Source organism: Neolamprologus multifasciatus, chromosome 4 (genome assembly GCF_963576455.1).
Source record: "Neolamprologus multifasciatus chromosome 4, fNeoMul1.2, whole genome shotgun sequence".
Classification (NCBI taxonomy): domain Eukaryota; kingdom Metazoa; phylum Chordata; class Actinopteri; order Cichliformes; family Cichlidae; genus Neolamprologus; species Neolamprologus multifasciatus.
Window position 1 is genome coordinate 1,360,981 of NC_140442.1, and position 13,822 is coordinate 1,374,802.

Below are 13,822 nucleotides of genomic sequence, written 5' to 3' on the forward strand. Positions count from 1 at the left end.
GACATCATCATGTGAGCGGCTCCTGGCAAAGAGCATAAACGTAGATAAAAGCTCAGCCATCATAAAGTGACGTGCAGCAGCAACAGGAACCAAAAAGCAGCGGCCGACCCTGAGCTGTGCTCCGCCTCCCTCAGCGTTTCAGCATCTCATGACAGTCACAGTGACCACAGTCAGAGGAGGAAGATGCTTCCACTGAACACAGCGAAGCCCACACTGCCACACACCCACTGTGTGTGGGACCAGGTTTTAGTGAAACCTCGTTTTTCAACATGAGGCCCGGTGGCCGGAATTGGCCCCGCAAAGCCTCTTGGGAAGGACGCTGATGGCTTGAGAAAATGTGAAGGAAAGCGTCAATTTTGGAGTTTTAACGGCATTTTTATGCTTTCACAGTTCCTTCCATGCAGGCATTCATACATGTCACACAGTTAGACCATGGGTCTAAAAATAAAAACAACAACAATAAAAAATAAAATAAAATTGTGAATCAAGAAAAGCTTTCTGGGCAGCTGTCAGAACTTTATTAATAATCTCACACTTTTCTGCATCATGTAGAAAAACTGAGACACACTGATGAAGTGATGTTTCTCTCAAACGGAGACGTGAGGGATTAAATGTGCAGTGAAACGTCATCACACTGGCAGGAAGACGAAAGCATCACTCGCCCAGTGAGCATCAGCTGACTGGGTCCTCCATGTTAAATGAGTTGACCCTCTCTCTGGAAATAAGATACAGCTGCTGACCAGCTGTCCATTCTTTCAGTGTAATCCATCGATTATTCCATCGATTAATTGAGGAATCAAATAAGAAATGCTTTTGTGTTATTAATGAGCAATATAGAATCATCAGAAGTCTTTGAAAATGAACTTCTAACTGGTTTCCAATTTAAAAGTTTAACTGAAAATTTTTTTTTCAAAAAAATGCTTTGATTGTATGTGTTGGGTCTAAAGTCAGACCCCGCTGATCCCAGAACTTATTCCCGTGAAAGAAAAACAAGGCAACAGCGATCGTTTCACTTGCAAGGGAGGCCTCGTCGGTATCTCAGCTCATCACAGATGACCTCGACGACGGCCTCCTCTTGCCTCCTTTTATTGACAATGTTCACAGAATAAACAATAGTTTACAACACGTACCTTCCCCACGTAACCCCCCTTGGTTACAAAGACAAGGCACTGTGTGTGTGTTATGTGAGAATGTGTGTGTGAGTGTGTGTGTGTGTGTTATGTGAGAATGTGTGTGTGTGTGTGTGTGTGTGTTATGTGAGAATGTGTGTGTGTGTGTGTGTTATGTGAGAATGTGTGTGTGTGTGTGTGTGTGTTATGTGAGAATGTGTGTGTGTGTGTGTGTTATGTGAGAATGTGTGTGTGTGTGTGTGTGTGTTATGTGAGAATGTGTGTGTGTGTGTGTGTGTTCCTGCTGATCAAAGGGTCATATAACATAAAAGCAGGAGGAACATCCTTGGTCATAAAGAGGGTAGTCTCCCCCACACCCTGGATAACACAGTGAAGTTTACCAACATCAAACAGACCTTCACCAGGATGTGCCTGTGATAAAAAACACTACCGCCCCCCCACCCAGAATCTTAAGAATCTGGGTGGGGGAGGACAGAAAGAATTCCTTAATACAATGTACAAATGATAAACATAACAATGACAAACATTTAACAATTCACTTTAACAGTATGTACATGTCATATTAAAATAAAATTTATTCTTTTAAAGATTTTTTTTTAAATTAATACAGTATTTTATATTATTTGACTTTTAATCTGAAGAATGTTGTGAAAACCTGAACATTGGTCTAGTACACCTCACGACTCTCCCTGTTTGCTGCTTTCATGTAAATATGCCGTCGGCCTTCATTAAGCTGTATCATCTAAACATGAATCATCTTTAATAAACTCCTGGAGCAGATGTTTCTCTGTAAACAAACAGCGGTGCACGGAAGCTTGTTTTCCTTCATGTCGGACTTTGTTCATCAGCTGCTTTGATGAAGGACGCGCGACAGTTTTTCCCAGTAAAAGTTTTAATGGTGATCACAGGAACAACTGCTGTTTTCTTCCACCACACCTGAGTTCACCTGTTGTAAGAGGCTCCGCCTCTTTGCTGTTCTCGGTGTGTACTTGTTAAAGACTTGTTAAACGGTGGGTTTTGATGCCGTCTGTGGCTCCGTGTTAAATAAACTGATGTTTTGCAGATCAATCAGATGAACGTCATGATCGATCACAGAGCTGTTCTTTATTGGTCCAAGCTGCAGGGACTCCATCAGGGTCCTGATGAGGTGAAAGGTCACGTATGACTGTGCTGATTTATGATTGGCTGGTTATTTTGCTCTGATTTGTTGTTTTTTTCTATAGGACAGCTGTTGTCAGCAGGAAGAGGCGCTGCCGGGTGTTTTTGTAGATGTAATCACAGTTTGGGACGGCGTTCGTCCTCCACGTGTCTGTCCATGGCAGGTTATGAAGGTACGGAGATGTTTAGATGACGTGTGGCCCTCTCTGCGGCCGTTAGCAGAGGTTGTCGAGTTGTTGAATCAATAAGCAGAGTGAGACACAGAAAAGCCTCGGTGTTGATTGCAGCCTGGAGGCAAGATGCACGTCTTCCTGCGAGCACGCAGGTGAACACTCCTCTGCATTTCCTTCTTTCTCTGCAGTTTTACTTTCACTCTTTTCTTTTACATTTCTTTTATATTTCCAATTTTTCTTCATTCTTCATTTAACAGACTTTGTTCTTCTGCAGCATCATTTTGAGGAAGATGTTTCTGTTGGTCCTCAAAGATTTTAACTTTCATGGATGTTTCAGCTGTGTGATGACGACAGGCCTCACCTACCCATCAAGGGCTCATCGCTCAATTTTTTATTCGTGTCCGAGTCTCTGAAACGGTGCTGCGTATAAAAATGTCTGTAACTGCTGAACATTTGTGTTAAAGCTCTGAAGCTGAAGGTCTGAACTTTAATCACATCCTGAGTGTAAAAGCTGTCCACACATTCACGGCTCTGACTGCACTTACAGTCCTGAGTTTAATTTGCAAGACTCTATAAATCCTTTTATTTATTTGACTATAATAAATATACATTCCTCTGTCATCAGTACAGCTACATGTTGTTTAACTCGTTTAAATAAATAGTGACATGGTAATAAATATAGAATTTTGTATCCTAACAAGTTTGACTCTGAATCATGAGACATTTCAACTGATGTGTAATGTGTTTAAGTTCATTCTGAACAGGCGGCTGATGTTTAAATACTGTAGTCTGTATCTATCAGATGTAAAGCAGGTGTAAATACAAAATGCAAATGAGCAGCTAACAGGAAACAGATTATAGAGGAGGAACATGGAGGCGTGCCGTCGATGGTTAGGTCTCAGATTAGAAAGCAAATTTTTTGTTTAGTCAAACAAGAATGCAAAGAGTCAGATGTGCTGCAGTTTGTGCCGCTTTGCATGAGAGCAGCAACAAACAGCAGGACTTTATCAAGGTCACCGGCTCCAGGTGGGTCACAGCCAGTGTTGGGAAGGTTACTTTTAAAATGTATTCCATTACAGATTACAGATTACAGATTACATGCCCCAAAATGTATTCTGTAACATATTCTGAATACTTTGGATTACTTAATATATTATCATGCTGTTTACAACTACATGAATGTACTATTGCTGTGATTTATTACTGTTACTGAAGGTCCGCGGCTCCGAACCGTAGTAAAGGGACCTCTGGATAATACGGTGGGTTCTGTGTCGGCTCGTAGCCGAAAACTAGCTTTACTTTGTTGTCTGGGTCAACTTTGCTAGCAGAGACAGAGAGAGGCGTTGAAAGGCTGCTCCAACAGAACTTATTGTTTCAGAGGAAAACACGAACACGGTGTACAGTCGAGTCTTAATAGCTTACTTACAACTGGGCTCGTCAGGCTCTCTTCTTGGCTGCAGTGGTTATTATTATATTTACATGCTTCCAGCTCCCGTTTCTGTTCGATGACAGCTCGTACTTTTCCTTTTTCTCCCTCCCTCGCTCACAGACACATAACGTGTATGGCAGTCCATTCTCCCTGCAGCACGGACTACACTGCCTATGATGCTACATTCTTTAGAGCTATACCTGTAGCATTCTGCCTGTTAGCTTAGCACAACAACAACAAAAAGCCCTCTCTCACCCAGGAAACACGCAGAGAGAGAGCGTCACCCTGTAACCATGGCAACCGTAACGCTGCCGCCTGGAACAGCAGAACGTAGCTGTCAAACAAAACCCAAACAGTCCTGACCCGCCACAATATGAAACAGGGAAGTACCGCCGTGTAATCCATTTATGTCAACAAAGTAACTGTATTCTAAATACCAGCTTTTTAAACGGTAACTGTAACGGAATACAGTTACTCATATTTTGTATTTTAAATACGTAACGGCGGTACATGTATTCCGTTACTCCCCAACACTGGTCACAGCAGTGCTGAAGGGAAACGGGCCTGTCAGCAATAAAAAGTTGAGGACTACAAACCAATCTACAGAGGCGCTCAAACGTTCCACGCACCTCGAACGCATCAACCGGTCTGATTAATGTGGTCCTTTCTGATTGGCTGTCGTCCAGGAAGTAGGAGTCGGCGCTTACTTGACGTTCATGTCTGACACTGAGGAGAAACAGGCTGATTTGTGGTGCTGAGCTCGGTCGAAGCTCGCGGAGGGTTTTGGGGAGAATGGAGATCCAAGCGGTGCGGCTCGCTTTTATCTTCTTCACCGCCGCAGTGACTGCGCAGCTGCAGCAGCAGGAGGAGGATGAGGATGGAGGATGGTGAGCTACACTCTGCTTCAGCCTGACACGTTTGCATAAAACTCATTCAAACCAACCCTCGCTGTAGTTTCAACCAGACTCCGTTCAAAAATCTGTGAAGTTAACAGCTGTGTCCACGAGGAGCGATTTCAGTGGCACTGATGACGTCATAAGTTTCATGCAGAATGAGCCTGGTCAGACACGATTATGACTACGATAATATAACCGTATTAAACTGTCCGCGTGCTCCTAAAAACGTCATATGGCAGCTGATTTTGTCCTCGCACAGATAAATAAATAAAATAATTTCATGTTATTTTTATTATTGTTTAATAAAATATAAAAGCACAATTTCAGATTTTCCCATCTTAGCTTCCTGCAGCACTTCAGCAGATCCGAGGGTGGAAATTAAAACGAGAACATCATTTTATCATTTAAAGATAAACTCTGGATTCAGATTAGTGAGCTGCTGAGAGGCTGCAGTTCACCCAACGTCCAGGAGAGGCAGCAGTGAGTCAGTCCCATAGACTCCCAGGTTAAAACTCTCCAGCAGAAATAAACATGTTTGCAGCCTGTAGATAAATCGCTTCTTGATAACACCTGTGTTTATAACTCACCTATTTAAAGTTTGCATTATTAGGGGCGTGGCTTCTGTGACTGACACGTGGATGGAGACACAGGTGTTTGTGCTGTTGGAGCATTTTGAATGACATCATGTGACCAATAACATGGCTGCTATGAGGTCTCCCTCCTCCTCGCATCCTGGAGGTCATCAGCTCGAATGTGACATGAATGTTGGGTTTTTAAGGTGGAACGAGGGAGACGGATTTAAATGACTGAGGAGCTGCTGTTGAAGCGTGTAAGCAGCTCCACAGGTGAGCTTTGCTCTTACCTGTGCGCCTCGCTCTGCTCAGGTTCTCGGCCTCAGACGTCGGGTCTCAGGATGAAGGTCGGTGTAACATCGACGTGCTGGACGGCTCGTCGCTCTCGTACCAGCAGTTCATGGAGAGGTGCGTGAGTCAGCTGCTGCTTCTCAGCAGACAGTCACTGATGACATCACCGTGTAAACAGCAGCACTAACCTTCAGCTGTGCTTCCTGCAGGTACGCGTACAGCAGGCCGGTCATCCTCAGAGGCCTCACTGACAACACCGTACGTATTGAAAACAGACTTCTTATCTACATGTGAGCGTCACATGACTGAGCTGCAGGCAGGTGAACAGGTTGAAAGGTCACGCTGGATCTCCGTTTCAGAAATTCAGGCTTCTGTGCTCCAAGTGGAGCTTACTGAGAGAGTACGGCGCCCGCAGAGTGAGGCTCAGCACGGCCAACACCTACTCCTACAGGAAAGGTACGCCCGTCTCACCTGTGCGGCCTCACAGACACACCTGTTCACTTCCTGCTCCTGACTGTGCTGATGTGTTTCAGTGGACGTTCCCTTCCAGGAGTACGTGGACGAGTTTCTGAGGCCTCAGTCTGCGGACGCCCTCGGCAGCGGTGAGTCTTAAAGCCGCCGCTGGGACGGCGTTCAGGAAACGCTGTCGTTTGGTTTCTTGTTTCTGGCTTTGCTTTGTTAAACTTGTTGTTTTGTTTTCTCTCATTTCATTTATTCAAGTTTTTTAGGTTTCGTCATTTTTTGTTTAATTCTAAACATTTTTGGTCACTTTTTAAAAAAAAAAAAAAGATTTTCTTATTAGTTTATTCATATTTTTTGGTTTTAATTGTTTGTATTTCCTCTTATTTAGTGACGTCTTCCTTTTATTTATTTAGTTTTAAAACTTATTTCACTTCATTTATTTATTTTATTTAGTCTGAATTTTCTGTCAGACTTTGTTTATTTTAAATGTTTTCTACTTTTAATATTTTGCTTTTATTAACATGTTTTGTTTTCATTCATGATTAAAACGTATTTTGTTGTTTTCCTTATTAATCTGTTTCCGTCTGTTTTCTGCTGTGAGATTTATTGAATGATGTTCGACTTTCCTGCAGACACGCTGTATTTTTTCGGGGACAATAACTTCACCGAGTGGCAGAGTCTCTTCGAGCACTACGAGTCTCCGCCGTACGTCCTGCCGCTCACCAGCGGAGCGTACAGCTTCGGCATCGCAGGTCAGAGAGCAGCAGACGAACGAGGAATGACATAAAATCAAGAGAAGGAAAAAGATGTGATAAAGCTGACAGGAGTCGTGTGATACAGAATTCTCTGCATTACTGTGAAAATTCTTTTAAAATGAAAGAAATCTCTGAAATATCCGAGAGTGGAATCCAGGGTTTTAATAGTTTTGCAATTTTCATTAGTTTTTATTTTTATTTAGTTTTGACTTCAGATTTTCAATTTTATATCAGTTTTAATTAGTTTTTACCAATTGTTTGCTAGTTTAGTTTAGTTTTTATTTTTTTTGAAAATCCTTAGTTTCAGTTTAGTTTTGATTAGTTTCAGTTATAGTTTTAGTTGTGTTTGCAATAATTAAGTGTAACAAAATCCCAGTTTCATCATATCAGTCATTCTGCTCATCCTTGGGTATGTTGCTATTCCAGCTACCATACTGCACCCTGGACAGGTCGCCTGTCTGTCGCAGGGCTAACACGCAGAGACAGACAACTCACATTCCCACCTATGGGTTCTTTAAATAAATAAATAAAGGCAGATGAACAACCATTGATACCAGGCAACTATAAAATGTATATCTTGGCCCCAATGAGACTATTAACTCTCGCAGCACCGGGTGTTCGTAATTTTGGTTCAAGTGAATTGATAAACTTTTTGAAGGTAATTGACTCACACAGTTGTGTAGATATCCCCGTCCTGTTGTCTCGGGATGCATCACGCTGCCTTGCCTGGGGTTAGCTTCTGTTTTCTGGGGATGAGGGTTGAGTGTGCTCCCTTACCTTCTCAAGCTAAGCTAGGTTAGCCTTCTTGTGTGAGCTTTTCAAGTGCACTTTAAGGTTTGTGGGATTTTTTCCCCTTTAGAAATGTCCCTCATAATTTGTCTGTTTCCACTACAAGACACTTGCTTTATCCAAAACACAGTCATATTCAAAGTTATAGTCAGTTTCTGACATGATTCTGCGCGTGGACGGAGCAGCAACACAGACGACTCGACTAACGTGCTGCCACCTGCTGGCATAATGAGACACAGCAAGAAAAAAATCTGGAAACTAAACTTCATTTTCACCCTTGACTCTTGTATGACACGCACACATCAATGAAAACTAAACACATTTTTACTATAAATTCAGTTAATTTTAGTTAGTTTTCCTTTTTTTGTTTTTATTTTTATTTCCGTTAACGAAAATGTTTTTTCACTCCTAGTTTTCGTTAACGATAATAACCTTGGTGGAATCCAAACTGTAGCTCCGCTTTCTTCTTCTTCAGGTCCTGGAACAGGAGTCCCCTTCCACTGGCACGGCCCGGGATACTCCGAGGTCATCTATGGAAGGAAGGTGGGAGGAATCCAGCTGCTTAATTAAACTAATTAAAGAGGCTCTGTGTGGGGAGGGGAGGGGCTTTGTGGCCATGTGGCGCCCTCTGGTGGATCTCAGCCTTTCAGAGCTGGATTTCCAGTAACGGAGTGGATGAGTTGTGGTTGTGTAAATGCTTGCTTAAATCTGCGGGTCATGTGGCAGCATCTCAACGTCAGATTTTCAAAATAAAACTGCTTCCTCACAGAGTGATGTGTTTCCTGTTAACCTCTGAATAACTCCTCCCACAGCGGTGGTTCCTCTACCCGCCCGATCAGGAGCCTCACTTCCACCCGAACCGCACCACCCTGTCCTGGGTCACAGAAACGTACCCCAACCTGCTGGAGGACGAGGCCCCGCTGGAGTGCACCATCCGACCTGGAGAGGTAACGCCGCCCAACCTGCTCACGACTCGCCCCGAGCACACACAGCAGGGTCGCCGTTTCAGTAAAAACACGAAAGTTAGTTCATGTGTGTAAAGTAAAAAGCTTTGTCTGGACTCTGACCCCAGACGCCGGCGAACTAAGCAGTGACCCGTTCAGAACGCCACAGATAAACAGCTGATTTAAGCAAAGCTTCAGATGTGAGATCAGTGATGCTCAGGCTGTTTCCTTATTTGGACATTTAATTACACCTCATGCTTCTGAAGCTTTCAGCCATCCTGGAGGTTTTCCAGCCCCCGACGGGAGACCGGCTCTGAACGAAGCCCTCAGAGCGCTGCCCGTTACTCTGAATGACCGGATCGTGAGCGCAGCGCTAACGGTGCGTTTCTCCATGTTTGTCTCCAGGTGCTGTATTTCCCCGACCGTTGGTGGCACGCCACTCTAAACCTGGACACGAGCGTCTTCATCTCCACCTTCCTGGGCTGAGCTCTCAGGACGTCTTTAAGGATTTCCTGGAACATTTTAAGAAAACTGACTCACGGAGGGATTCAACCACAAAGAACAGATTTGTGTCATTTTAGGATGTCTGCAGTGATGTGGGTCTAATTCTGCAGACCTCACAGATTACTTTTATTGTAGCAGGTTGTTGTGACGTTGACCATCACGCTCTGTTTCTGCACTGCAGGGTCCGTGTGCTGCAACAGGTTTTACTTGAAATCAAATGCAAACATCTTTTCATTTTTTGATGAGATTTGATTTTCTGTCATGTTAACTTTTTTACGGCGACCCTGAGGGGTCACGGAGAAGCAATAAAGTCCTTACAATCCTGGGAATTAAACCAAGGAACTAAACTTTTTTTAATGTTTAAATGTTTTTATTCCGAACATCTGAACAAACTGTAACGTGACTCCAACACTGAGACCTCCGACCCTCCGGCTGCCTCTAACGGTCGGGGAAGCACTCGGGAAAAATTTCTTCCAAAATGCAAAAAGCATGTGACAGCTGTGAAATCTCCACATCTGGAGCCAAAAAGCCAACATGGATGCAGCCAAAACGCTAATACAGAGGCCCCAATGTGGGCGGAGTCAGTAATCATTTCCATCTTTTATATACAGTCTCAATGTGCCCATTTATTTTATTCATGCAAAACCTTTAATATGTTTGGCCCCTGCAGGCCTCCGTAGGTGTCTGCGTCTCACCGGGGGGAAAAAAAAGAGCTGAGGTTGAAGATGTGAGTGTTTCTTTTTTCTCATTTTGTCTTTTTAGCTGGTTGTGGATCGTTTGTGGTCACTGAGCGAGACGAGCACGAATAACTGAGGCTGAAATACAAAAACATGAAAGATTTATTCACATTTATTTCTACTGAACATCGGCAGGTTGATCAGTTTTCCTGTACAGACGTCGCATCACCTGAAAATCGGCTCCCACTAAACAAACACGCAGGTTTAACTTGATTGATCTGAAGCAGAAACAATAAAATAAAAACATCGAGGATGAAACGAGTGAAAACCGGCCGGCGTACAGAATACCAAGCGTGCTGCGATGTCTCGTGTTTGCTCCGGGTGTCCGTGAACGCAGCGCTGGCCTGACAAACAGGACTCTCCAGTTTTGTCTCAAACATTAAAGATCTACAGCCGAAGCGCTCGGAGCGGCGACGCGGGCGCGAACCAGTAAAACCAGAGTTTAACCTGCGATGTTTACACCTTCAGCAGCGTACAGTCATAAAGAACGTGTCGGCTCAGCGCCCTCTCCTACGTCCTTTTTCCAGAGATCTGATTGGCTGGCGAGTGATGATTTCACACCTGTTGATCTCTTTTCTCGCGTCGCAGCCTCTGATTGTTGTGCAGCAGCGTGATTGTGGTCATGTGGTTCTCAGACTGCTACGCCATCAGCGCAGGGCGTCGTTTTCAGTCTGTATTTAATCAGATTAGAGCAGAAGTGGTGGGTTTGTTTCTGCTCATTAACTGGACTCGACAGCAGCTTCCTTTCATTTCTCCCGGACTTTCGCCCACTTAGCTCAAAAAACATCTGCAGTTTAAACGTTTTGGCTCACGGGGATTAGCGCGCACACCGAACGTCATGTTTAATACAAACATCCAGCACCGGAACAGGACACACGTGACAGGAAATAAGGAGAAGCTGATTGGCCCGTTGACCTCACGCAGCAGCTGTCTTTACCTTTCAGAATAAAAGCTCCCAGAGTGACGGCTGCTGCGACTGGGATGTTTAAAATAAAGCTGAATTGAACAAACTGCATCAGTAGTCCTCCACCCATCCGTTCTCCAAAATAAAAGCATCGATGACTTCCTTCATGGCCAGGTTTGGGATGAGCTGATCTTGGGTGAGCGGCGTGCGCGTCACTGGATCAAAATGTCCGACTCTCTGTGGGAACAGAGGAGAGAGCCGTGCGTCCTGTCGTCATCACTACAGACTTTAGTTAAACTTCATTCGCTGGTAAAATCAGGATTTGATGAGTTTTTCGTGCTGAAAGTGAGTCAATGAAAACACGTGAGCGAGTTTTTTACCTGCAGGTGCTCCTCGATGTCTTTGCGGTCGTAGGTGATGCCGCTGGGAGTAATGCACGGCTCCCTCATCAACTCAAAGCTGATCTTTCCACACAGGAAGTCTGGGATCTCACGCTTCTGTCAAACACCAAAACAAACTCATTTGTCCTAAACCGGCTCGTTGTATGAGGACAACACGGCGGACCATCACTGACCTTCCTCTTTTCATCGACCTGACAGAACAGCTCCTCCAGGTCCGACAGGTATTTGTCCTGCAGATAAATAAATAATATAAATCTGAATGTTTGCTGGCAGCGTTTCAGCTTTAATGTCCATCAGGACGCTCCTGATGTCACTGAGGAGAATTTCACAATAAAAGCCTACGTGTTTGGTGTGGATCTCGTTGAGGCGTTGACGGACTCTGCTGTCGTCGGATTTTTCCTCTTGCTTCTGTCTGCAGCGCTCCAGTTCTCTGAGGATCAGACCACACAGACAGACACACTTTACTCCAGGAGCCCTCGTTACAGCGACCAAACGGCCGGCGGCTCGTTTCTCTCGGGCCCTGCCTCTTTTTCTCGGCGTGGATGAGTTTGGTGAGATAGGCCTGCAGCTCGCTCTCCTGGTTGATCCTCCTCTCCTCCATGCTGTTCCAGCGCTTCTTCTTAGCGATGCGCAGCGCGCTCGGGATGTCGTCGCCAAAGTTCAGCCGCTGCTCTTTTGCCAGGTTATAAGCTGGAGAAGGAAACAAAGAGGTTTTAATGCAGATTCTCAGAATGATTTGCTGAGACTGCAGATAATGAGAGGAGCATTACTGTGAAAATGTTTGCAGACTCGCTTTCTTCATTTCTGAAAAAGAAGCCGGCGTGATCTAAAGCCGTACCTTTCTGCAGGTTGCCGATGGCCTCGTCGTAGTTTTCCATCTCCAGGTGACACTGTCCCATGAAGAAATGTGCTTTGACCGACTGGCTGTCGAGCTCCAGAGCCTGCCTGCAGTCTGCCAGAGCTTTGTCGTACTGCTGCAGCTTCACGTAGCACAGCGCTCTGTTGGTGTAGTACGCCGGGATGGAGGGACTGTGGCTCTGATGGAGAGCAGACACACGGAGGAGGCGGCACTGATCAGACCTCGATTTCGCAGAGAAAATCATGGAAGTCGTGAAAAGTGTGTTTATATGAAAATGAGCAGAGGGAGGAAGGCGAGCACGCTCCCCATCACCTTACTATGGCTTTGGTGTAGCAGGCTGCGGCCTCCAGGTACTTGCGGCTCAGGAACAGACGGTTTCCCTGCTCCTTCAACTCCTGAGCCGACACCGAGGCATCCTTCTCCGGACTTTCGGACATTTTGTCACCCGAGCTGGCTGCACCACCAGCAGCTGCTGCTTCGCTTTGCTTCCCTATCCTGACACTGGGATCCAACAGGAGGAAGAGGAAACTGGAGGGGAAAGATCCAGAGAGTGAGTCCGTGTGAGAGGACGTTTGGTACCTTTACCTGGCAGGAGCTGGATCCTAATGAACAGCATCCTGTCCTGACTGGACGATGAGATCAGACTTTGATTACACAATCAGGATATTATTGACTACATTGCTCAGTTGCAGACAGGAAAGGACTGCAGAGGGTCATCAACACAGCCCAGAAGATCACTGGCTGCTCTCTGCCCAGTCTGGAGGCCATTGCAAACTCCCGATACCTCAGCAGAGCTGGCAATATCATTAAGGACTACTCTCACCCCAGTAATCAACTGTTTGAACTGTTACCGTCAGGCCGACGGTACAGGTCACATAAAACCAGGACAAACAGATTCAGGGATAGCTTCTTTCCCAGAGCTGTCACCGCAGTAAATAAGCACAAAACAATTAAACCTGCTTAACTATACTTGCCATTGTCACTATATTATGCTGCTATCCTGTATATATTGTACTTATTATTGTCTGAGTACTACGGTTGTTTTATTGTACTTTTTATATTTTACATTTATATTTATTTTGCACCAAGGGAGTGGCACTCCAATTTCGTTGTACTTTGTACAATGACAATAAAGGCTATTCTATTCTATTCTATTCTATTCTACATGCAACAATGCTGTAACTTTGATTACTGAGTTTGTGCAGGTAAACAAAACTACACGTAGCTGTGATCCTACCATGTCAGTTTGAGTGCATTTATTAGTTCTTACTGCGCGTCACCACAGACACTGAAAACATGACTAACCCGTTTTTCACGGAGCTCTGAGCTCTCACCGCCCACACAGCATACAGGAGGAAATGCTAATGTGAAGCTAGCCCTAGCATGCTAATGTCAATATGTTTCTTTCCCTCTTTTTCTGACCTGGTTCTTCAGATCTTTGGTCTCCACCCACGCTGTTTAATTAAAACGGGGCTATAAAGCTAATCAACGAAGTCTGCTATCAGCCAGCACAGCTAGCTGTAGCAGATGCGACACACACACCCAGCTAGCTAAAAGCGTACCTGAGCGTCACGGCTACACACCTGAGGAGGCTGAAAACCACCTGGACCTCGAAGGGCTCACGCTTCCTTTGTGACGTGTAAATATGTCGTTTTTATATAAAATACAACGCCAAGATAAAGCCCACAGCTACGAGCTGCCAACAGATGTTTTGGTTTGGACGTGATGAAAAACGCGTCATCACGTCCGGAAGTGGGTTTTGGGACAGAAAGTACCTTAAAATATTTCGCATTTTAATATTTTTTCTCTCTGAAAGTA

The 13,822-nt window shown here is 44.7% G+C and overlaps 2 protein-coding genes across 6 annotated transcripts; one reads left to right on the forward strand and one right to left on the reverse strand.

Annotated features, from left to right (window-relative positions):
• The first annotated feature begins 3,211 nt into the window (after positions 1 to 3,211).
• jmjd8 (jumonji domain containing 8) lies at positions 3,212 to 9,802 on the forward strand. The gene is made up of 9 exons (XM_085156574.1): positions 3,212 to 4,777; positions 5,671 to 5,766; positions 5,859 to 5,907; positions 6,009 to 6,105; positions 6,183 to 6,251; positions 6,744 to 6,863; positions 8,131 to 8,198; positions 8,468 to 8,602; positions 9,005 to 9,802. Exons 1-9 carry the CDS (start codon positions 4,683 to 4,685, stop codon positions 9,083 to 9,085), a joined length of 810 nt encoding a protein of 269 aa, XP_085012700.1. The 5' UTR covers positions 3,212 to 4,682; the 3' UTR covers positions 9,086 to 9,802.
• On the reverse strand, positions 9,349 to 13,735 carry LOC146519402 (E3 ubiquitin-protein ligase CHIP-like). 5 transcript variants are annotated; one of them, XR_014873666.1, is made up of 9 exons: positions 13,588 to 13,735; positions 12,322 to 12,532; positions 11,984 to 12,182; positions 11,670 to 11,835; positions 11,488 to 11,575; positions 11,319 to 11,375; positions 11,125 to 11,241; positions 10,778 to 10,981; positions 9,349 to 9,918 (listed from the first exon to the last, which is right to left on the reverse strand). XR_014873666.1 is itself a non-coding variant. In XM_085156564.1 (8 exons), exons 2-8 carry the CDS (start codon positions 12,439 to 12,441, stop codon positions 10,856 to 10,858), a joined length of 873 nt encoding a protein of 290 aa, XP_085012690.1. In that variant the 5' UTR covers positions 12,442 to 12,532; positions 13,588 to 13,735; the 3' UTR covers positions 9,349 to 10,855. The 5 variants fall into 5 exon arrangements, 4 of the variants coding, with proteins under 4 accessions (XP_085012690.1, XP_085012691.1, XP_085012692.1 ...); XM_085156564.1 differs by having other exon boundaries at positions 9,349 to 10,981; XM_085156565.1 differs by having other exon boundaries at positions 9,349 to 10,981; positions 13,567 to 13,716.
• Between the last annotated feature and the right edge of the window lie 87 nt (positions 13,736 to 13,822).